This window comes from Notamacropus eugenii, chromosome 3, assembly GCF_028372415.1.
Source record: "Notamacropus eugenii isolate mMacEug1 chromosome 3, mMacEug1.pri_v2, whole genome shotgun sequence".
NCBI lineage: Eukaryota > Metazoa > Chordata > Mammalia > Diprotodontia > Macropodidae > Notamacropus > Notamacropus eugenii.
Genome location: NC_092874.1, coordinates 226,974,805 through 226,999,168, shown reverse-complemented (window position 1 = coordinate 226,999,168; position 24,364 = coordinate 226,974,805). Strand labels below are relative to the sequence as shown.

Genomic DNA, 24,364 nt, shown 5'->3' with positions numbered 1-24,364 from the left:
TTCTCAGTAGAGAGGAAGAGAAAGAAATTATCGGAGTGTTTTTTCCCCCACCTTCTTCCCAATCCAGAGAGAAATGGAAACCCTGTTCCCTTCTCCAGGAAGCAGGGCTGGCAAGCTAACAGTTAAATATTTTCGTTGTATTACATTTTTCCCTCCGCCGCCAGTAGAGGATCTCCTCCGCCTAGTAAATTAGTGTCAGGGACGCCACACACTCCAGAAAGGTGCAGGGATCAAGCTTAAAAAAAAAATCTCCAAAATACCACACCCACTCACCACCACAGACAGCCCCACAAGACTAGTGCTTCCTGTGCCTTACCTCTCAATCTTCGAGCCTCTGCCCCCTTCCCTGGTAGCCACGCTGCTACTGGCACTCCCTTCCCTTCCCCTCTGCCCTTTGCTCTCTTCTCCCGCACAGCCTTTCAAAGGAAGGTGGAGAGGTGGGGTGGTGGTGGTGGTGTTGATGATGGAGGGAGATTGGCCCCATACACCTCGGTCTCAGCAGGCTGGCCGTGACCCTGGCCTATGGTAAAACCCCCAGACTTCGGCCCTTTTCTTGTCCAGCGTTCAGGCTTCCACTGGGTTCGAACCCCCCAGGAAGGTGGACTCTCAAACCTCCTTTTCCCTTCTCCAATGGAAGGAGTAGATATCCCGACTTTTCTCCTTTCTTTTCCTGGGAAAGTTGGAGTAGGGGTGGAAGCTGACAACTGGATGAGAATGGGGAGAGAGATCAAGACCCGGGGAGACAACCCAAATTGTCCTCTGGCTAGTAAATGGCCAGTTACCCTGGAGTGTAGCCCGAATCAAGCGCGGCAAGAACTTACCTCTATGACTATCTTCGAGGGGGTTGGGGGTGGGGTGCTGTTAGCATCACGAAGTTCTCTTTTTTCTTCACACCCCTCCCCAGCCCCAGTTGGAAAGTTAAAGCCGGGGTAGCTGAGGAGGTTGGGGGAGGAAGGGCCCCGGCCAAAGGCTGAAGAATAGGGTGAAGACTTAGGGACAGTTTCTCTCCTCCTTTTATTGGTGTTATTAGCTTCCCTGTCTAGACTGAAGACGACACCTCCTCTATCTGTAAACAGAAGCGGGCGGGCTCCCTGGCAGGGTGGGGGGAGAGGAGGAGGGGATGGGAGAGAAGAGGGGGACGGCATGTCGGCCCTTCCCCTCTCTGGCCACCGGAAGATCAAGGCTTTCTCCCCTCCCCCCGCCCTCCTCCTCTCCATCACTCACCGCTCCCTGTGATGTCAAGGTCAGAAAGACCTAGTCACGGTCAAGGCTAAAAGAGGAAGAGACCTGGTTGGCTGCCTATTCTTTCCCCCCCATAACTCCCCCCTCTCATCGACTCCTTCGCCTCTGAAGCCCCCAATCCTCCCTCCCAAGTGTCTCCAAGTGCCCAGATATTGTGGTCAACAGACACATCTGTCTGAACTTTGCTATTTGTGGTGAGGAGAGGGGGAGGAGCTCAGTACTAAACCAGGGGTGTGGGGCGGGGTCCTGGACAGTAATATTGGGGACCTGTCGCCTTTCTCTCCCCCATTTCCTCTTTCACAGAGCTTAGGGATGAATTTCACACAGGACCTGACTCTTGGGCAGAGAGAACAGCCAGAGAGACAACAGGGAAATGTTAGGAAGATAACCGGGAGCCTCGGACACAGGCTGTGCTCTGAACTGAATAGGCACTGTCTTCCTTCCCCACTCATGAACCTGCCTTTACTTTAGCAGCAATAGATCAGCAAGATGATCAATGGAGAGAGTAGGGTGGAGGAGAAAGTGACGAAGAAGGGAACAAATTCATGGAAAATATCTTGGAATTGATCGACTCAAGGTGTGTGCTCCTATTTCTCTTCGCAGATCTCTGTGTACTCTGCCCTAAATCCCGCATACTGCGGTGGAGTGAAGGATGCCCAACTTTTCCAGGAATTCTCTTTTCCCTGTCCTGGGATCCTTCTGTAGGAGGGCAATCATAGAGCATAAAGGCTCTCAGAAGGGGAGAGCAAAGATTAGAGACCACAGTTGAAAGCATCTGGAATTTGAAGAGTTAGAAACTTCCAAAATGGGATCCCAATTTTCTGGAAAGAAGAATTTCCCCTACCTTGATATTTTTATGTGACTACACATATTACATTCTTCATATACAATCTTCTTTACTTCAGGTGCTTACAGTTACACCCTCTGTAGACACTCAGGAATACTTACACCAAATATTCACTCCTCTATAGACACACAGTTACACACAAATGCTGTAGCACAAATTTGGGGACTATCTGGGAGAGGGAAATGCACTAGTGGATATAATTTAGAAGAAAACATAAGGATTCATTCATACATTCACTCCAGGGACACGCATGTTTACCCAACATAGTTACACGTCCACGTGACACTCAAATATCAACCAAATTAAGAAAGAATATGATTTAGTGATACACACATCCTCTTAGGCACATACCCTTTTACACTTAGAAATATGTAAGTTATCCAACAATAACACCATACACATAACTGTTGCGGGAGGAGAGGCCTCTAAGACAAGTTACCGAGGAAGCAAAAATGTTTTTCTAGTTCCTCTCACACCACGCAGATCCAAACAAACACATCTTTCCACACAGCACCAGTCCCTATGTGTGTTGGTCTGTTTTTCTATCTTCCAGTCATACACACATTCACACATCTCCTTCCTAAATTACCCAAAGTACCTCTTGGGGGATAAGGTATGGTGCAAAATTATCCAACTTAGGAGCCCAACAAGACTGTCACCTCCTACCCCCACCCCTACTCTACACACATTCACACCAATACAAGCTTTTGGAGGGAATGCAGCCCCTCTGAATATCTACAAAATACCAAAGAACAAGCCTGTCTCTTCCAAACGAAAAGTCTTAACTTTGTGGTTCCCTCATTCCTCTGCAGGGGCCACAGATGGACCCTGGATATGCTTTTGTTTGATGGAGCAGGCTCCTCTACAGGAACTAGGGACTAGTCCTTCCACAGATTCCTCATTTGCTGATTTACTGTTCTTTTCTCTCACAAACCAGTCTACTTTCTTGATAAAGAAAATTTGAGCCCTCCCTGGAGTATTGGGGAGTCTCATCAAATGCCCTCTTCCAGGGTTCAAGACTTCACAAGCCTCTCCAGCTCTCCAATGGACTCAGTTACTCCTTTCCCCCAACATCTCCACTTTCAAAGTAGAACAAAGTGGTTTCTGGATGAAGTGGAAGGCCGAGGGACACAGTATATTAGAGATAAAGTCCCTTCCCGGGGGAGCCGACTTCCAGAGCTGCAATTCCCCTTCCCATTTAGACGCAAGATGCTACTCGCCTTCTCCGAATCCCCCCGGAAAGTTGAGACTACTTAGACAATGCCGACTGAGTAGGTGGTGGGAAAAAGGAGCATGCTGGAGGAAAAGAGAAAAATAATTGCATTTGTTTTGGGGATCTGTGGTTTGGGGGTGGGGGAAAAGAATCTTGCCACTCCCAGGATACATTTATTTAAATGGAATTGGAAGAGGCTTGAGGCACCCGGCTATCTGGACAATCATGCGGAGTCAGGAGAACTCCGATTTCCAACCCGTTGCCTCAGGTCTACTCTGCGTCTCAGGAGAAAAGAAAATATGATATATAAATAAAAATTGCCGCAATAAAGATTTAATCTGAGATAACATTGTTTTAGGCTATATTGCTTTTTAAAAGTCTCTTAACCTGACAACTTAACGATCTCATTAACTCCGCCAGATAGGGAGATAGGAACTGAACGAGACCAGAGAAACAAATTAGCGGCCACGTCTACACAAGCAAAGAGTAGTGGACTGACTCAGCCATTTGATTCCCCAATTCCTCTACACCCCAAGATGCTACATTAAAAAAAAGTGGGACAGATTTAACCAGCCTTTCGATTCTGAAGGAGTACAGTGGGTAGGATCTTTCTCTGCTTTTGGTTCCACTTCGTGGAACTGGATAAGGGGATCTCGCATATCATCCGGGGGAGTGTTCTCTGCACTTGTAGCCTTCAGCTCTGTTTATGAGTCAGACCCTGGTCCACCTCCCTATCCTCCTTGGAGCTAGATTCAATTGAAAGGAAAAAAGCAGGTTGTAGAGATGGTGGTGGAGGAAATACTTCAAGGCCTCAGTTGACTCTCTGATTGCCATCTGACAACCAGAATCCTGTATGAAACTTCTCCCTCACCCTGGAGAGGGACTCTATCCATACTGGTTTAGTTTCCCCATTTACATACAAAGCAAAATGCCCTTTTCATATCCACTCACTTGACCATCTAAGTACCCTGGGTTGTTTTTTTTTTCATTTCACAGAGCCACCATATTGTAATCAAACCCAATTCGATGCATATCATGTCCCCATGATATCTATTCCCCTGCTCTACTCTGATTTCTAATCTCAGATACTGTGTCTAGATAACCACAATAATCCAGATTATTCTTCAGAAAGGAAATCCAGGTTTAGGCCCTATTCAGTCAGATGTGCTGCCAGTTGGGTTCCCGTGAGACCAATTCCTCTGCTTTTGTACTGTGTAGATGCTGCAGTGATGGGGGAGAGCCCTCAGTGGCATCAGTGGGACAGGATTTTTAAGGAATCTGAGAAATAAGGTCAAGGCCAAAAAAAAAAAGATATTTTATTTTAAAAACAAGTTTGTTGTTATTTTTTTCTTTTTTTGCATTCAATACATTGTCATTCGGACACCACAATAATATATACAGATACAAGACATTAAAAAAAGAAAAGAAAAAGAGATTTTAGAGTGACATTTTCCAAAGAACACTGTTTTGTGAGGTGCTAGAGGAGGGTGGGAGAGAACTGGGAAAAAGCCTGGAATCCCAACAGCCCAGAGCTGATCATCATGGAAGGAACTATTAAGACATGTCTACTTTGCCCCAGAAAGCACGATTAATTCAGGATCCCTCTAAGAAAACTGATTTTGCTTGAAGAATCCAGATCCTGTAGGTCAAGGAAAGTGTTGGGGGCCAAAATGATTTGGATCAGAAATAGTTTTCTTGGTGTGGAAGCATTCTGAGGTCTAGACAAGGAGGAAAGGAAACCTCTGGTGTGTAAGGTTTTCTCCTGTTCACTTTGAAGTGAAATTTGTGGGTTTTCCCCCCTTAAAATAAAATGGATTCCTTGCCCCTTCCTCATTCTCAGTAAGAAATAAACACGTTAGCAGCTTGATTATCTTTGTGTCTTTCTTGGACTTCTAGTGAGAAATGAGGAGAGTGAGGAGAGATGTGGTGGATATAGTCCAACACAGGCTCAGGACAAGAGCCCTATGGGGTGATCCAGGACTGGGGTCTTGACATCTGAAGGTCCTCCAGATTAGGACTTTTGTGGGAGCCACAGAAGAAGAACGAGGCCACAAGGGGTGGGAATTGAAGCTTGTGAAGGAACAATGTAGTACAGAGATACAAAAGGCAGGTCCAGGCACTGGGTCTTGGACTCCCCCTACCCTCCCTCCCAGGCAAAAACATAGTTATTATTAATATTAATATGACTTTTAAAATATACACACAACTTATTGGGATACCTTTCTAAACAATTGCCCAACAGGAAGTGTCGAAGATCCAAGGGAAAAGTTAGCCCTCTACACCCTACTTCACAAACCTTCATTAGGAGGAGTTTATATTGCTCCCAGCCATATCACAGGCAGAGTCAAAAATCCGGATTCTACTGGAATGATACTAAACTTTATCTCTACCTTCCATATCTTTTTCTGGGGTCTGGAAGTGGTCTATGGGTGAGTGGCTGGGAAGGAAGACATAATGAGGAGGAGGACGTTGGAGGCTCAGCCTTCTTCCTGAAGGTTGTACCTAAACTGCTCCCCAGCCACTGACTAGAATCTAGCCCCCCAAGCCCAGACGAGCCCAAATATTTCTGGATCCAAAGCTCTATTTTCCACCTGGAACATGAGTGGGGTGGTGAAAGGGGCATGTGTATATCCCCTCTCTGCACCCACTACCAAGGTCATTCTTTCCTTCCTTCCTTCCTTCCTTCCTTCCTTCCTTCCTTCCTTCCTTCCTTCCTTCCTTCTTTCCTTCCCTCTTTCCCTTCTTTCTCCACATTAATATTATTTATTAGTATTAATATTAAATAATCAATTCACCGGCGAAGTGTCCATCGGTGGGTTCCTTTTATGGTACAAAGCGGGATATAAATAGATGGGGAGGCACGGGGGGCTCAGGGCTCCAAGGTCAGGTAGAGTGGAGATGGGGTGCCTTAGCCTTGCTGACCACCTTTTTCTCTTTGACTCGACGGTTTTGGAACCAGATGGTGACCTGGCGTTCTGAGAGGTTGGTAGTGGCTGAGATCCGCCGCCTCTTCTCTTTGGTAATGAACTTGCTGGCCGCATACTCCTTCTCGAGTTCCTTCAGCTGAACCTTGGTGTAGGGCACTCGCTTCTTTCGTCCCCTTCGGTAGCTGCTGACCTCAGGCTGCAGGGGGACTACGTCTGGGGAGAAACACGGGAGAGAATCCATAAGATGAAGCCAACACCCGAGGCCCACCTCCTGACCGGTGGGAAGTGGGAGAGGTATAGGAGGCAGAAACTTGAGGATTGAGACAAAGCCCCTTCAAAGATGTCGCTCCCTCAGTGATTCAACAGGACTTTACCTATTCCCAATTTTGGTTTCACTGATCTGGGTAATTTAGACCCAGTGATCTGGACTTTCTCCTAGCCCAATGAACCTCAATTATCTGAATAATTCAAAGACCAGCCCCCAATTCACCTAGGTTTTTACTGTGTGTTTTAAATAATTAATTTATCTCAGGTAGCTAGATAATTCATGTCCCATGCCTGGCACATTTTTACCTCATTCTGACAAATAAAACAAAAGAAGTCCTGATGATGTTTTCCTTGATTTTGTGTAGGGGAAAGGTAAAGAGGGGGAGGAAGAAAAGAAAAACTTCATTATTGCACTGCCCCTTCTAGACGTGGCCTCCCTCCTCCTGCCAGGAAACCCTGACACAGTGATGGGGGAAATTCACTTTTGCATTCTCCTCCTGGTCTTTGATATTTCTTATTAAAACAGGTACAGTTAGTGAAAGAAACAAAGCACTCCCTTCAAGGGGAACACAATCATTCCCATAAATGGTGGTCCCCAAACTGGCCTTAGGTAAGAAAGTCTCAACTGTGGCATCTTATGGGTGGCTTTCTTTGAGTGGAAGGCTTCCCCGGACACAAGCATGCTCTCCCTGATCACCATGTGTCTTCAATGGCTTTCCTGTGGTTGGGTGAGTCAGAAGAAGCCCCCTATCCCACCCTGCTTGGTAAGACAGAGGAATAGTTCTTTCTTAATTCTTGCTTCTCCCTTCCCCTTCTTAAAGATGGAAACTTTGCTTTTAACTCCATACAGACCATCAAAGAGGCACTGGCTTCCTTATAGGCACTCCAACTCAATCTCCTTCTCTCTCTATTTGGAAGACTCTGTCTTCCCTGCTGCACGTACACACCTTTCCACTCCCCCAATATTCTCTTTCTTCAGGCTCACAAAGACAGATCAAGGAAAAAAAGTAACTTTATCCTTCCTCCCCCCCCCCCCCCCCACTCCAATCCCTATCCCTTCAACAGACTTCACAGACCCTCCTAAGAGAAAAGGAAAATTGGGGCAATCATTCAGGTCCTCTAATCCTCACCTCCCTCACAAAAAAAATCCCCCCCAACAAATTTCCCTCATTTTTTTGCATTTAATTATGTGGATATTTCAGGACAAATCGTGTTGGGAAGTAGATAGGTCAGGAAGGAAAGGTACCTCCACTGTCTCTACTGACAATGTAGATATATCTCAGGAATGTAGGCGAAAGTTCTGCCAGGGAGAAAAGGACAAGAAAAGGTCCACAGGAGAGCAGGTCCTTGCACTTCTCACCCACTACATTCGGACAGGTTGCCACTTCCACAAACACTCGTCTGCAATCACTTAAGGCCTTATGTATTACAGGGACTAGATGGTTACTGTGGAGTAAGTATCCAAATAATTAAAGAAAAACAATCTCTGGAAAGAGAGAGAGGGAGTGGAAAGGCTTGACAATCTACATAACTCCAATTCCAACACAATTATTGCTGGGCTACTAGGAAAACATACACTCAACATCTTTTTCTCCCTGGATCTGCTGGCTTGCTGAATTACATGAATTTTTTTCCCCTTGAATAATCATACGCATTTTCAGATTCACAACGTTAATATCACTGTCTTTATGTTCAGAGAAATAGGCATCGAAATTATCTGCGCATTGATATGTTGAGGAAGGGGAGGGGGAGGTTTAAGTGTGTAAATTAACTCGCAAATAATTGCAACAAACTTTCTACTTAGCTTGGAGCAGACATCCCTTTATGCGTTGTATCTATACTTTCAGAGAGTATATAACAGGAACATAATCCATCATTTTGTATATATTTTGCTAAAGAACCTGTTTGATGAAGGTGGGTTGGTTTTTTTTTTTTTAAACACAAATGGATTGTTTTAGTCTCCAGAGCAAACAGCCCACTTTCCCGCTTCCTGTAAAAGCCCCTTTTTCATTTCAACTGGGTTATTTAGAAACAAGGATGAGTGTACAAATGGAGAGATGAAGAACTTCTGGCACGGGAGACCCAGAGTTGTGTCTTCTCGGCACAGAGCAGAAAGTCGGCAAAGCTGGCGGCGCTCCAGTTAATCCGAAGACCAAACCAAAGTATTCATGCACTCCTCCAAAATCCACTTGGCAGCCTGAACTATGCGGTTTGCGGATCAAATGAGAATGAGAAAATTCTCCAGTCTTCACTGGATTCGATGCTAAAGACAAAAACTGTCCATATCTTTGTGTGCCCCCATCCCACACCTCCAACATTCTCAGTTCACCAAAACACAGTGTAGCCCCGGCCACATGTGTCTGACTCTGGTCATGTTTTGCCCCTATTCCCACATTCTCAGTGGCATCAGGACCTTGGTGTCTAAAGACTGAAGCATTTGTCAGTGGAATCTTTCTCAAGTACATCCGGGAGCCCAGCATTTCCACTTTCCTTCTATCTCTCCTCCTTTTTCTCCCCTTGCATCTTCTCTTTCCCGATTCTTCTCGCTTTGCTTTTTTCTTTTTCACATCTCCCCCTTTTCCTCTTTTTTTCTGCTCCTTCTCTCTCTATCCCTCCCCTAATTTTTTTCCACCCCCTTCCTCTCTTCCTTTCCCTCTCCTCTCTTGCCCCTCTTTCCCTCTGGATTTCTCAGTAAACGTTGCCTTTCTACACTCGCACTGAAAATGAAATGTGGAAGAAAGGATCAGAGTAAAGAATTTTTTTTTAAACCACTCGGAAATGTTGCCTCCCTCCCCCAATTTGTCTTTTTCTAACTAATCATCTACTGTTCTCTGCCACATTCTACATATGGAGATCAAAGATCAAATCTCTTTCAATCAGAGATACACAAGAGAGACAGTCTATATGTATATACCTGTATGTAGGCTAAACAACACTCTCGATGAGTAACCTTTCAATCCTGGTCCTTCTAAAGGATGTTAAAAGTCTAAAGACATGGGCAAAAAGATGGAGACATATTTTAAGATAAAAATGTATCTGAATTTAATCTACTTTATCTCTCTGCACTAATTCACCACATCCATATGCAGAAAAGTGCACAACATACACATGTCAATATATACATACATGCATACACAAATACATGTACACGTGTGTGTATATCGACATGTATGCACATAATATATACTGATGTAGCTGCTGAGACACTGAATTTTACTTGATATGCTATATAGTATACATTTAGTAAATCTCCCAGGACTGTTTTAATTAAGTTTACTTTTTAAAAAAATTATTATTTTAAAACTCTATTAGTTTTCTCTAGAAGACTAGGCTAAGAGATAACTTTTTGGAAGGAAGATATATTTCAGAGCTTTTCATCTGCACAGAGATTACTTAGTCACCATGCAACTCCAAGGTTCCACATCCCCCTAGGCCCCTTAGTCCTTTTAAGCTGTCTCTAATTCCTTTGCCTTACCATTTCCTATTCTCTGTCTGCTCTCCAGCCCTTGAGAGAGGGTGGCACAGTGCCCCTTACTATGGTCTGTTCCTAGAGAGCTCAAGAAGTTCCCCCTCCATCCCTTCCTTGTTGGGAGTTGATTTCCAAAAAAGCTGCATTTGATTAGATGATGGAAGGATCAGGAGCTCCAGATGGAGAATTATTGGGACACACATCCAAAATTATGTGTTTAACCTAGGACTATGGCCCTAGAAATTGATGCTGTGTGTGGCCTGTCTAGTAGGACTCCTCCATCCTATAATAGAACTCAACATGAGATTGATTTGGTGTGGTCCATTGTGTGCAGTTCTATTTATGTTTCTACAATATCGAGGTCATTTTCTTCTTCCAATCCCGTATACCGAGGATCCTTGGGCCCAACCCTAAAAACGATTTATATTCTTTATTCTGCACCCCTAGCACAGGAGATCATAGGCAGTGATCTCAGAGGGAGAGTGGTTGTAGTCTGCTCTGGGATAACGCACCCCCCCCCCCCAACTCCTAACCCCCAGGGTCTTCAGTAAGGGTATATAATGGTCCTGTAGCTTTCTCATGCTGGTCCCTTCGACTTCTCTTTCTTGGTATAGGAGAAGCTAAGAGGATGAAGGAAGACATCCAAATGAAGACAGGTTTTCATTCGACTCTAGAGGGTCCCAGATCTGCCTTTCACTCTTTATGTTAAGGCTGAATCTCCTCTATTTGGAGACACCCCCAAACCTCAGTCTCTCCACTCGAATTTTCTTCCTTTGTGGTGAGGGATAGGTACTACCGAATGATTCCCTCCTATAGAAGCATCGTTTTTGGTCTGCCCCAGGTAGAAAATGAAATCACCCCAAAACACAGTGAAGGAGATGACAGAAGATCCACGTCTTTCCATCTCCTCTCCTTCCCATACATACGCAGACACACTATTTTTGTCTATCCACCCACCTCACCCCTTAGCCTAGGCATCTGTTCTTCTAGTTCCTTCTAGTTATCATCGATGCCTCTCAGTGCCGTGGGTACCCTCCCTAAAAGTCTCTCTATGTTTCTTGGATGAAGACGTCCAGGGACGCTACCCTTGTTTTTGTTATTGTTTTGAGGGGAGAAAGTTAACCAGATTTGAGCTCCAAAAATTAGAAAAGGGACTAATCTCTCTGACAATCAAGGCTGTTAAATTACACGGCTCCCAAGAACCACGATAATTAAGAAAAAATAAAAAATAAAATAAAGTCCTCTGGCTAAAATGTATCCAAACCATCTGTCTTATTCAGGGCCATTAAAGAACCTGAGTTGTGCCTGAAATACCTGAGCAATTCGACTAGAGGAGCACATTTTAAAACCCTGCATCCCATTTTCTTTTTCTGCTTGTTGTTTGTTTTGGTTTTTGGCTTTATAAATCAGGCCAGTTGTATGTCTGGGCCTGGGAGTGTGAAGGACGCCGGAGCCGGTACTCCCTGGGCGCTGGAAGCCCGGGGAGCCAGGCGCTCGGGCGCCTACTATTGCTTCATTTTCGGCGGGGCGGCTCAAGGGAACGTGTCGGAGCAGATTTCCTTCAGCGGCGCATTCCTCAACCCAGCTCGCCCGGCCGGCTCCCTCAGCAGCCGGGCGCGCCGGGGCCAGACAGCGGGGGTGGCTGGGGCGCGGAGCCCCAGGGTGTGTGTGGAGGGGGGGTTGGGGGGTGGGAGGCGGGAAATGGCGATGAGGATGGGATTGTGTCACTCAAGAAAAAGCCCCTTACCTGGAAAAGGAGACTTCCAGAGGTGGGCTGACTGCGACTGCTCCTTGGAGCAATACACCTGACTGTCCCAGCCGTTGGAGAGTGCCCAATGCTGGTAACCCTCGACGGGGATGAGGGCGTCGTGGCGGGGCTCGGGGTGCCCGCTGATGCCCGGTACCACGGACACGTCCAAGTAGCCGGGCATCGCTTGGTAGGAGCTGGCAAAGCTGGGATAAAAGGCGAACTCCTTGGCCCTGGAGGATAAATCGTCTCCCGGCAAGGCCCCCGACGGCTCGGGATATTTGTCCCCAGGGTGGTAGGCGCAGGGCTTCTGCTGCAAGTTCACGTTGTGGGACAGGCGGCAGCCGTAGTAGCTACCCCCGAACGGGTAGCCGTAGCCGAGGGTAGCGCTGGACGAGGTTGGGGGCGCTGGCGGCGGGGGGCATTGGCGGGCCGCCTCTGGGGCGGGGATGTCCGTGTAGACGGCGCCCTGTGGGGCGCCCAGGGGAGCCGGGGGCCGGCCCAGAACCTGGTGGGTGAGCAGGTCCCGGCAGTGGCTGGAGGGGCAGCTGCCGCCCAGTCCGTCCATGATAGGGGCTTTGCCGGGGCTGGCTCCGCTGCAGCTTCCCCCCCCTCCGCCGCCTCCTCCGCAGCTGCCGCCTCCGCCTCCCTCGCCTCCTCCGCCGCCGGCGCCGCCTCCTCCTCCGCTGCTCTCCGCCGAACTGTCCTCATAGACGTACATAAGGCTCTCCGGCCAGCGCGGGTGCAGGAGCAGCGAAGTCGTCATGACATGATCTGCTCGAGCTTTTTAAAAACTCCACTTGCCAGAGGGAGAGAGCGAGGGGAGAGAGCGAGGGAGACACCTCGCTCCCCTTTTTCCCCCTCCCCCCTCCTCTCTCCTCCCTCCTCCCCCTCCTCCTCCTCTCCTCCCTCCTGCCCCCCCATGCTCCCTCACTAGGCCCAGGCGCATGCGCCTTACCCTCTTTACCCGCTTCATTAAGAAATACGCTCGCACGAAATGACTCCCCTTCCCCTCCCTGCCTCCCACCACGTGACTTCGTCCTTGCACGTGACGCCCAGTCCCGGTCTCCTGGGTTCTCCGCCCCATTGGAGGGGGGGCGGGGGAAAGGTACAGCCCGGTGTTGATTGGCTCGCAGAAGGGGGGAGGTGGGGAGATTTAAAGAACAAGGGCTACGCCCTTTTAGGGGGCCTGGAATAGGGAGGGGTACCTTGGGGGGCGAAGGGGGCCATGGGGGGCAGAGGGGGAGCGAGCACGGCTCTAAGGGGAAGGAAGGGCTGGTTTCCGTGGCTCCCCCAGGGGAACCCAAGAATGGGGGGTGTAGGTATGGGAGACTATTTACACTTCCCTTCCTCCCATTTCCCTCCACCGCCCCACCCCCCCGTTCCCGGTAAATGGAGGCTACGGAGGCTGCTGAAATCACGGATTAGGTGTCGGGGTATGTGGGAGAAAAGAAATTTTTAAAATTGGTCAAACAGAATAAAAGAGTGGAGTGATGGGGTGTGTGTGTGTGTGTGTGTGTGTGTGTGTGTGTGTGTGTGTGTGTGTGTGTGTGTGTGTGTGTGTGTGTGTGTGTGTGTGTGTAAGAGGTAGCATTTCTGCTCCCAGCCAAGCAGAGCTAGCTCCCCTGTAGCTCCCAGCTGGAAGGAGTCAGACTCTGATCCGAGAGGCTTTGATGATAGAGCTATTTCCATTACAGACCATCTCCCCGAGTCTCTTGAAGCCGAACCTCTCAGTCTTACGAGGTCGCCCTAGGGAGAGGGGATCATTCTTCTGGCCCCTGCTCATCGCTTGCCTCCTGTCCAGGCTTCTAAAAGCCAAGGAGAGGGGGCCTCGGGGAGAAAGGGACCAGAGTCCCCTATACTCCACCCGGCCCCCCTCTACACCGTTCCCGGCGGAAAAAAAGTCATAGTGATTCTAGGAGTGAAAGAAAATAAAAGAAAAAGGGGACGGGGCAGAAAGACTAGAAATGGGGATGATTTAAGGGCAACGGATATAAGAGAATTAGAAATGGAATTTAAAATAGGAATAGAAATAAAGTGGGATGAAGAAATGGAGATGCGAGGTAACAATCGGTGACAGAAATACCATGGTACAAGTCAAAATTAGGCTTCGGTTCGGGTATGCTCGCACCGAAGAGATGAGAAGAAATAGGATGGGTGAACGAGACAATAGGTCTTTGCCTCATTTCTTTCACGTTCCTTTTTGTCTAGTGCTCTGGCATTAACCTCAATCTGTCGGCTCTACTGCTTAGCTCCCAGGAACCAAATGCTTCCCATCTTAACCTCTCCTTTTTCCTTTCCCGTTCTCCAGGGGTGCCCAAGACCTCTCCCGAGGGTCTGACCACCCCCTGGTGGAAGCGCTGAGTGGGGGACAGAACAGTAGGCGGGTGCCAAGCTTGGGGCGGCGGCGCCGAGGATCCTGGAAGGGCGTGCTCGGGATGAGAAGGGAAGCCGGCAGGGATGGCTAAATATCCTGCTCAGAAGCATATCGGTGTCAAAATTTTTAGAGGGCAGAATAGGAGAAGGCAATGGATGATGGCACCTTCAAATTCAACCACCATCCCATTTCTAGGAAAAGAATGACCACGAGAAAACATTGGGATTTTATTTTTAAGAAAAAAAAACTACCCTCTCAGTTAAAGTGTGCATGGGGGTTGGGGGGATGCCTCAAAACTTAGTAGCTGGGGTTTTTCAGTCTGGGTCCGACTCGATCCCAGTCTCCTCCCCTCTCATGAAAAGCCCGGGTACCCAGAGTCTCTCCGAGAGCTGCTTCCACATATTGGACAGCGCTGCTTCTCCTCCTGGGTGTCCCGAGCTAATGTGTGAAGAACCGAAATGGGAATGCAAAGACGAAAAATCAAGGGCCTGGGGAAGATGGGGAACAGCTCCTTCTGTTCAATCTTCGCGGTCTCGTTTCTTCTCTTCCTCCCTCCCCGGCCCTCAGTCCTCAGTCCCAGGGCATGTGCTTTTTAAACTCTGGGTCCGCAGCCACGGAGGAATGGGAGAAGGGGTGGTCCAGAGTTTTTCATTTCCAGGTTCCCAACTCCTGCTGAACTCTAAAGGAATCTTTCTGCCGCCTCTCTTTCCGCCCTAACTACTAAGTGGCTTATTCGGGGCCCTGAAGGAGAGGAGGGTTAGTTTGGCCTAGAAAGTGTGGTGTGGTGTGGTGGTAGTGGTGGTGGTGGTGGTGGTGTGTGCGTGTATGTATGTGTCGTTCTGTGGGGTCTTCCGCAGCAGAAACTTTTAAATATCATCTTCATCTTTGGGAGATGTCCTCTTTGAGACGACAGCGGCTATATAGAAGCTGACCAGTAAAAGAAAAATAAAGTATGTTGGGAGTGGGGGGAAAGAGGGGATCCAGAGAGAATTGATTGGAGAGAAGGATAGCTAGAGGAAGGCAGACAGGGAAGTTGGATTGAGAAAAACGCTGGGTTTGCTTCCTTCAGGGAATTGTCCGGCCCCAAGCAGCCAGAGTCCAAGGTCAAGGTAAAATCCATGTGGGTCTAGACAGAGACGTGTGACCTTCGCTTCCAGGGTCTTCTTGGAGAGCAGAGCTGCCTTTTCTGTGAGCCTCGGAGGAGCACAGTTTAGCCTCCAGCTAGGGGAGGGTGGGCAAAGCGACCCTCCCCCTCCAACTTCCACCTTCCTTCTTTTCCTTTCCGGTGCTGAGACACCCAGTTCCTTGACTCTGTGGGCCAAAAAGAACAAAGGACCCTAACTCTAAACTAATCCATGCGCCCCTAGCTCGTCCTTGACTTTCAGATCTGGGGACCCTGGCCCTAGCTGACTTGTGTCAATACGACACCAAGGTCGAACCAGAGCCTTGCTGGGAGTCTAGGTTCGCTAGATCTCCATATGCTCTTTAGGGGTTTTCTGAAGCAATCGCGTCCATTTCCCCAACGGGGCTCTCGGGTCAGCACACTGGAAGACTCCTAGAGCAAGGTAGCTCTGCAATAAATAAAATTAATAGTATGTTCTTTTCTAGGTTTATGTGAGGACATTAACTATTCCTATTGCAATGAGATATAGATTTAATTAAGTCGGGCATTTTACAATTCCGTTTATTAGGGACACGGTGCCGACCGAAATTTAGCAGCGAGAGGTGGGAAAAGGGAGGCAACCAACGTTCTCGTTCTCCCGGAAGACAGAGTGAAGAACTAGGCCTCCTACACAGCTTGGGGAGATCCAGGGGACACAGAAGGGAATTGGGAACAAGTCTGCTTTGTCTAGACCGGTTGCCCCAGACCCAGAGGCTCCCCTCACCTCTCCCGCTTCAAAAAGCCCTAACTTGTTGGCCCTGGGGAGAGCGGAGTGAAAAAAGAATCAGCCCCACAGAGCTGGTATCGGAGGAAATTTTCTAGTGTTAATTAACTGGAAAGTGTCCGACCCTTTCTTGCGCAACACTCCCCAAACCCCAGTCTCAAAATGTGGCGCTCGTTGAGACTTAAAAAAAAAAAAAAAAAAAAAGGAAAAAACTCCAGGAAGGGGGGTGGGGTGGAAAGGACCATTAGGGCCATAGTAATTACATCTCAACTTTTTCAAAAAACCTGGAGTAATCCATGATCTTCCTCACGGAAACAGACACCCCTCTCCGCTCACCCCCTCCCCCCGCCCCCAGCCTTGTTCAAGCTCAGTTTCGCCTAGTCCAACCTGCGTAATTTAGCGGGTCCGGACTAAACTCCAGGGCAGTCCTCTCAATTCATTAATTGAATTTTAAAATTCGTAATAAAGAGGAGAAAAGGGAGTAAGGTGGGTCCTTAGCCTCTACAGTCCATCATCCACTGCAGCGTCTGCAGAAATGGAGAAGACTTGATTGCATGAAAGGAGAAAAGGGAGAGGCATTTGAAGTTCAAATAAATGTCATTCCCTCTCACACTTCTAGATATCCTTCCAGTCTCTCTCCCGAAAGAGATCTGGTTCTGGTCTCCTCGCCTCAGCTGCCTTTTCAAAGGGTGGTTTGCTAAAGGGGTTGAGATAACTGGAGGGTCCCGAGAAATATCTTTCCCACCTCCTTCCCTCATCTCCTAGTGCCTGGAGATTCTGAGTTTTTAGTTGCAAAGTGACTCTGAAATTCCTCACCACATAAAGAGGAGATTCAATTTGCCATCTAACTGCAAACGTCTGTGTTTGTGTGTCCGTGTATTGTGAAGTTTGTGTAGGTTATTTGGAATGTCTCTGTGCCACACGTATATGTTCAAAATCATGGAAAAGTAAACCTTATGTACACCCCTCCCCTCCACTCCTAATCGCATCTCTATATACACATCTTTTATGTGAAAATATAGATCTTGGGGGTATGTGTGGATGTTTGTGAATGTCATATATGCTCAGGTATGGGTATTTACACAAGGCTTGCTTCTTAAGGTGTACATATTCTACCCCAGGGAAATACTAAGAAGATAAAAAGTCATTACCACATCTTTGCAAGTTTGCAGTAGAAATTCTAGGCAGACCCCAGCAGAGACCAGAACTTGGTCAGTACTCTAAGATAGGGGCAGCTCATCTCTGTTGCAGGGACCCAGGCATGTCTGATGTGCTGTGCTTTTGTGATTCTGTCTGTAACTCAGGAACATGGAGACCAGGATCTGACTCACACCATTCACTTGGAATAATTGTGGGTATTGAGTACTTGATTCCCTCTACCCATACCCTTCTCTGGAAATTTGACATTAGTGGGTTCTTTTCCCCTAAACTGTGGAACAAGAGGCTTTATTGGGGGGAGATAGAAAATCTGGAAACATCTTTCTTTACTAGGGTTTGTACGGATCAGAGTCCTAGCTGTAGGGGGGAAGAAGGAAACTTGCATAAAAAACTAACTGGGTTTGAACCATATCTCTGGGAAGAAAAGGACATTTCAGTTACAACATAGACCTTAGTGGGGAGTGAGCAAAAAAATAGAGAAGTGGAGAGATAATTGAGAGGAAAACACTGGCCTTTGTTGGTTTCCTTCATAGACTTCCCTATCCCTCACCCCTCCCCTACAGATAAGACGTTGAAATTTGGGGTAGGGAGCAGAAGAAAAGAAAGAGGCTAGTAGGCTAGAAATGGCTAATAGATCCATTTAGTAGAGCTCAAAGGGACAAGGCTGGGGCTCTTACCGTCCCCATCTCTTCCGTTCTTAATTCCCCAGGGCTCAGTGAGGTCTGGAGGCGGCCTATAGAGCGTTCGGACGCAGATGCTGGTTCCTCCATCTCCCTGCTACCTATAGTGACTTTGATCTTTCCACCCCCACAGTCCATCCCTCAGAGAAAACCCCAACCTCTCTTCCCAGCCTGAGAACTCACCTCTGAGACATCTTCCTGTAGCTTGGGCTCCTTCCATCCCAATTCATTTCAGTGCTTGTTCGCCAGCCAAGACTAAAGTGGTGGCTGGATGGGCAACTGGGATTACCAAGGACCTCAATTTGCCTCTTGTTCTGGGATTCCCTCTCTTTTAGAACTGTCTCCTCTCCTCCAAATCCCTTTCCAAGCTCTGGAGATCTCCCTTTATGCAATCCCTCTATTTTTCGAAGGTCCAAAACCTAATCCATTTAATGAACACATTGATAGATTAAAGTTAAGGTTGATTGACTTAAATCGAAGCACTTTCCCTCACCTCAGTTTATCCTCCTCATCTGTAAGGATTGAGTTGGCCCTTTGAGTTGGCTCTTTGCTCATTCTCTTACTTAAATTTTTTTTCCAACCTTTGGCCAACTTCTGTCTCCTCGATGCCCATTGCCCAGAGTGCCACCAGACCCAAAATCACAGGAATTGCTGAATCTGACTTGGGGCTTAAGTTGTTGCTCACAAGAAGGTCCAATCACTCTCCAGCAGCTATCCTCAATCGCTTCCCCAGTCCCCAAAGTCAGTTCTCTTTCTTTCCCAACTCCCAACTCACTCTTTTATCCCCCTCCCTTCCTTTGCTTCTAACCCCCTTCCCTCAAACCTTTTCATATCCTCTATCCCTATTCCCCCCCCCTTTTCCAACCCTCCCCAGAGGTCTTTTATCTTCTACCCCTTTCTCCCTATTTCTTAACTTTTCTCCCCACCCCTCCCCTTTTTAGCTCTCACCCCCTCCCATTCCTCCTTCCCTTTTGCATCTCCACAGGTCAATTTCACCCCCAAAATTGACAAAAGAATTCGAAGGAAGTAAACCTAGAGCTGACATTAACAAAATCACTCCTCCCCCTTTTCTATTTCAGTCCCCCCTCCACTTCTTCGGATGCGGGAGAGTGGCTTCTGTCCCCTCCACCCTCCCCAAAACACCCCCCCTCCTTAGGAAGTCCTTCAAAGACAGACAAATAAAATCCCCCCTTGGTTTTAGGGCCTGTCTGAAAGAGAAGTCCAAGTTCATTTTCAAGTTAGACAGGGGAGCTGAGGGGGGTTGGGGAAGAGGTTGGAAGAGAGTGTGTGCTGGGGGGGAGGATTTGGCTCCTGCATCCAAGACCTAACAAAGCGAAGGCCCCTTTTGGTCAGAAAGTCAACAAACCGAATAGCTGGAAAAGGTATTTATAGCTTTCCATCATTTCTTCCTCCATCTATTTTAGTTTGTGGTTGGGGCTCTGTAAGAAAAGGCTTACTCCCTCCCCCTTCTTTTGGGGGGTGTTTTAAAATTTTTTTAGAGAAATCTGGGAAATTATTTTTTAAATTGGGTTGGAAAAGGGAAGGGGGCTGTGGCATCTCACAGGACCAAAGAGGGTGCTGAATACTTCCACAAAAATCCTGTCATCCACGAAAAAAAAAAGAAAAGAAAAAAATGAAGAAGGGCGGGAAATTTAAATCTAACTAGGCCAGGGAGAGGGTGCAAGAATCTCTTTAGAGTTTCTGCAAAGACTCTAGCCTGATCTGGACAGGTCTGATAGAAGTAGAGGAAAGAAGTTTGAATCCATGTGTCAGAGACTGGGAGACTAAGTTGGGGGGGGGGGGGCGGGGTGAGACTGTAGAAGGAAAAGGAAAAAGGGTGTTAAGTGAGGCACTGTCTCCTGTTTTTCCAAAATCACTCCAAAACCGCACCCGCAGTTACTGTTTCCCAGCTCTGGCCACAGACCCCAAATCAAATTAGAAATGTTTTTGGAATTTCAACTAAGTCCAGACTGGGGTGGGGAGGAGAAGAAAGGGAGAGGAAAAGACTCCAAAAATCCTCTTCCTCTCCTCCCCCCCCCCCCGCACAAATCTCGCAGTAAATAGAGAAGAGTTTTTCTCATTTCCATTCCTATTCCCTTCCAGAAAATAGGGAAAAGAAGGCACAAGACACACACAAAGATGAAAAACAAAATCCAATTAGATTAGACAGATGAAAAGACAGCAACTGTAGCGTCCTGAAGCCTGCCTCTGGAGTTCTCTGGCCCAGAATATGGGTGTGAGACGTGGGATGTATTTTCTGTGGGTGTTTATTTTAAATTTCTTTAACGAAATAAAACTCTGCAACTTAGCTCTGTGGAGGCAGACGGTGATCCTTGGTCCTCCTGGTCTAGCATGAGATATAGTTTAAAGTCCTATACTGTACTCACTCACCAACACCATCAGCACCACACTCCCACCAATCCCCCTCTCCCTGCCACCCATGTTTTATCCTCCAGGAGAGATTTCTCCTTTGCACTCTGGAAGCCCTTATTCAGTGCAACTCTCTCTCTCTCTCTCTCTCTCTCTCTCTCTCTCTCTCTCTCTCTCTCTCTCTCTCTCTCTCCATATATATATACATATAAATGTGTGTATACATACATATATGCATATATACACACATATACATATACATACTGAGAAGTCAAAAGTAGGGGAATCAATCCCCTCTTTTCTCCTCCAGTCAGACCCACTGTTCCCACTCAGTGGAAGAAAATCCTAATTTGAGAAAAGAAAAGGGAACTAGCTCAACTTAGGGATCAATGGTTCTGAAATCTGGCACCATAGAATGTTGGCTGGGCTCTGTCTGACTGGCCATTTTCACAGGATCATCCTTGGGAGGGCACTTAAATGAGTACGTTTGGTTCATGGGCTGTGTCCGATGCAATGCCTGTTAGGGCATGTTCATTTGAACTTACATGTTAGGTAGGGTTCAGGGAGCGAGGAGTGGGGGAGGACCTGGGGTAATGAGTGAGAAGAAAATGGGTGTACAACCTGAAACATTGGGGGCACATGAACTCGTGGAAACCTGCCAATAGTTCCCTCCTTCCTGGGGTGTCCATGTGCCCTGCTAGCAAGGGGGAGAAGGTGCAATTAATCTCCATCAGAAGTCACCAAGATAGCAGAATTGGGACCTGTACGTAACAAGTTGATTGTTGCTTAGACATTCGAGAAGTTCTTTATTTATGTGCTATTTAAAATCACATTTTAACTACTTACCTTTCCCTTGAAAATAGAATTGATATCTTTCTGTATATCCATCACACCTATAGGTAGCCACAGTATGCATATATATATATATATATATACATACAAATATAAAATTTGTGCCACTGTTGAGAGACTTTAAAACAATGTTGACGGTGTGAAAGTGTTTTGTAATATCTTAAGGCACAGTGAGTGTTAAATTACTCCATGTACACAAATACACACTTCTGGATTTATCAGTATTTTCTTCAAATACAGAGCCTATGTGATGGATTTTAGACGTGTGGTGTAGGTGCAGTGCCTTTGCTAGGGAGAAAGAAAGAGGTGGATTGATACAGAGATAACTTCTCATATATCTTAACACAGGTTTTCTCTAAGGGAGTTAACAGGAAGGGCTATGAATAAATAGAAAGGAGATATTTATGTCAGGGAAATTAGAGAAATAAGCTATGTACATGTTCAGAGAGAGGTTTTATAGCATGTCACAGGTTCAGTCAATTCCAGATTCATTAATATACAGATCGCAGGGTTTTGTGCGTGCTCGAGTTTCGGGTCTCCCCCCCTCCCCCAGGTCTCAGTAAAATTGGCTCCCTCTTTTTTTCCTTACGACTTCCTTTGACTAATGGAGGGTTTGGTTTTTGTTTTAGTTTTTGTTTTTTTCTGGCCAAATCCTTCCTTAGGTTTTCTTTTCTCTCCATTTCCTAGGGACGAGTTGGCCATGAATAGCTGCTAGCAGGAGCCAGGAAACTCTGACTCTCCAGGTCCTCCTCACCTTAACTTTACCCCATCTTGACTCCAGATACCAGGGCACGAGCTCTCTCTCTCTCCTTTTTAACGAACTGACGTTAGGCTTTCGGGTCAATTCAGTCATTTTGAAAAAGCCCAGGCTTGGCCATGAACATACACAGCTATAAATGATCCCGACGGTGGTAGCGAAATGCTTTTCTCAAGCTACTGAAGCTTCTGGCCCCCTCCACCTGGAAAAGTGGCCAGCAGTTTGTGTGTCCCCGTGTAATTGTAGATGTTTTCTTCTCATGAGAGTGGCCTTGGATATTGACTTGAAGTAGAGATATTGTCTTTTTAGGATAAGGGAGGGAACTCTATTTATGCACAGTTGGAAGACTGGGCAGAATGTGCCTGTGTAAGATCTGTAAGCAGTTAAGTGTATGTGTATATGTATGTGGGTAATTATGTGGGGAGGGGGTACGAATCTCTGCGTACATAGGTGGGTATATTTGCTCATGCCTTTGGAATCCTATAAGTACATATGTGGGAATGGATGGACCTTGAACAACATGTTTCCGGAACTAAGCTGATACTTGAACACTTATTTTCACATGATTATAGATATCCAAGTGCGTACACTTTGTATATGTGTGTGTGTGCCTGCAAGCATCGTGGCTGCATGGGAACCTGTACAGTGCTTTGTAATTTCATATATGCAGAGATAGGTATGACAGTGTGTCATAGTTTGGTTTGTATGGACATATGTATATCTGAGGGTCCCCTTAGGTATATTTATTTGTTGGGTGGGATTTCTGTAACTAGGTAGTTGGGGGATATGTATTTACTGTATGTGCCTAGTTCTGGTTGTATATGAACAGGGATACTTTGGAATTAGGTGACATTGATGAATTGAATCTAGACGTATGTGGAGCCTCTTTTTAATCATTAATAAAGTAAGTGCATGTTATGAATATCTTCATGTGTCTACTTTCAGGATAAAGCCACAGAGATTACTACATGTACTTATTGCAGGGATCAATACACACAAGAATGGATATATGTACTCGGAATCACCTTGTTGGAGACCAAAAGGGAAGTTTAAGGTAGTTTTTTGTCCTAACGACCTTCTAGATCTTCCTAAAGGGAAGAAAATTTCTTCCCCTTCCCCCCACCCCCAACCCACCCCCCTTCAGCCGCTAATCTGAGACAGCTCAAGAGAAAGATGAATTCCAGGATAGGAAGAAATTCAGGCAGACCAAGCTTGTAGAGAGAGAAAATCAGTGATAGCCAGAATATTCTCAGGTGGAGAGAAAAGGGAGGGCATCTATTTACATAATTATCTGCTTATTTTGGGAGGGGTCAGGATTTGGGGGGAACCAAGCGAAGAGGACTGAACACACGCAGAGGGAAGTTGCGGCCAAATGTCATTTCAGCAATGGAAGTTTTAAAGCCGCCTGACGGCCTCTACACTAACCTAGGAACCTTAATTTTTTCAGATAATTCACATTTCAAAACCTGTATATTATGATTGTCATGGTGATGGTGAAGTTCTTCTTCCCATCTTTTTTGGATAGGATTTGGATAGAAATGGCCAGAGGCTAAGTAAGTCTCTATCCTGCTATTATTTTTGTATATTTAATACGCTACAAATTACTGCTCAAGTAGATTAAATAATTACTTTTTGTGACTGAATAAAAGTATCAGGATATAGGGTTATTTTCTTTAGATCCTCTGAAAACACCTTCTGGGAGACAATTCCAGACAGTACTAGGAAGATTGTTTGCTCCCATGTGATTTTAATTTCTTCCACTAGGTCTTTATATTCTGAAAGCTTTTCATTCCACAAGATTGGAGATTATGAATTTGTTCGGGATGCGAAAATATATTTTTTAAAAGTCCTTAAATATTTGTGGATCAGTGTTATGTCCAGGTGATTGTGGGCAACAATTCTGTCTATAACTGATGCTCCCATTCCAGGTCAGTTTATTTGTTGACTTCTCAAGGATGCTTGGAAGTTATTACTTGCCATTTGTTGTACCTTACGTTCATATTAAGTGGCAGTAGGAGATGGCTAGGTACGATGGCTGAGAACATTCTGCTTCCTACTTGTGTGTGCGTAGACTAAGGGTACATTAATGCTCCAGCTGCACTCTTTCTGCACAGTTGCCCCTACCTTCGAGTTTCCCTTCAGAACGCTCTGCTCTTGAACACATCTCTCCCATACGGAGATTGAGAGTAGCGTTAATTCTCTGAGCCCAGTTTACTTTTAACAGAAGTTTCCCCTAAAGAGACCAGTCCTAGAAAGAAGAGGGAAACACAAACCACTCTGAACAATTGACAAGACTTCTTTCCCTTCCCCGCTGTGGGTGCCCTTGACTGGTCCCAGTCTGGTTCAGGTCATTCTGCGAGTTTGCTAATTGCTCTGTACTGGGACAAAGGGGATTGCGGTGCCACTTGCTTCCGCCACGACCCGGGCACGAGCAGAAAAAGGGAAAGATTCTAATATCTCATACAATGATCTAAAAGGCCAAGGGGTGCAAGGACTCCTGTAGGAGCCAGATACCTCTGACAGCCCCAGGGTGGAAACTCTGTACCAGTCTCTCCCCGTCAAGATGCAATTG

At 46.6% G+C, this 24,364-nt stretch overlaps 1 protein-coding gene across 1 annotated transcript; it reads right to left on the bottom strand.

The window, feature by feature from the left end:
• Window positions 1-4,600: 4,600 nt before the first annotated feature.
• HOXC13 (homeobox C13) lies at window positions 4,601-12,478 on the bottom strand. Its single transcript, XM_072650344.1, has 2 exons — window positions 11,713-12,478; window positions 4,601-6,442 (listed from the first exon to the last, which is right to left on the bottom strand). Exons 1-2 carry the CDS (start codon window positions 12,476-12,478, stop codon window positions 6,186-6,188), a joined length of 1,023 nt encoding a protein of 340 aa, XP_072506445.1. The 3' UTR covers window positions 4,601-6,185.
• Window positions 12,479-24,364: the final 11,886 nt, after the last annotated feature.

Coding starts and splice junctions, on each gene's coding strand:
- HOXC13 (XM_072650344.1), bottom strand. CDS start 12,478: ATGACGACTTCGCTGCTCCTGCACCCGCGCTGGCCGGAGAGCCTTATG. Junction 6,443..11,712: donor CTGGAAGTCTCCTTTTCCAG/GTAAGGGGCTTT, acceptor GTTTCTCCCCAG/ACGTAGTCCCCCTGCAGCCT.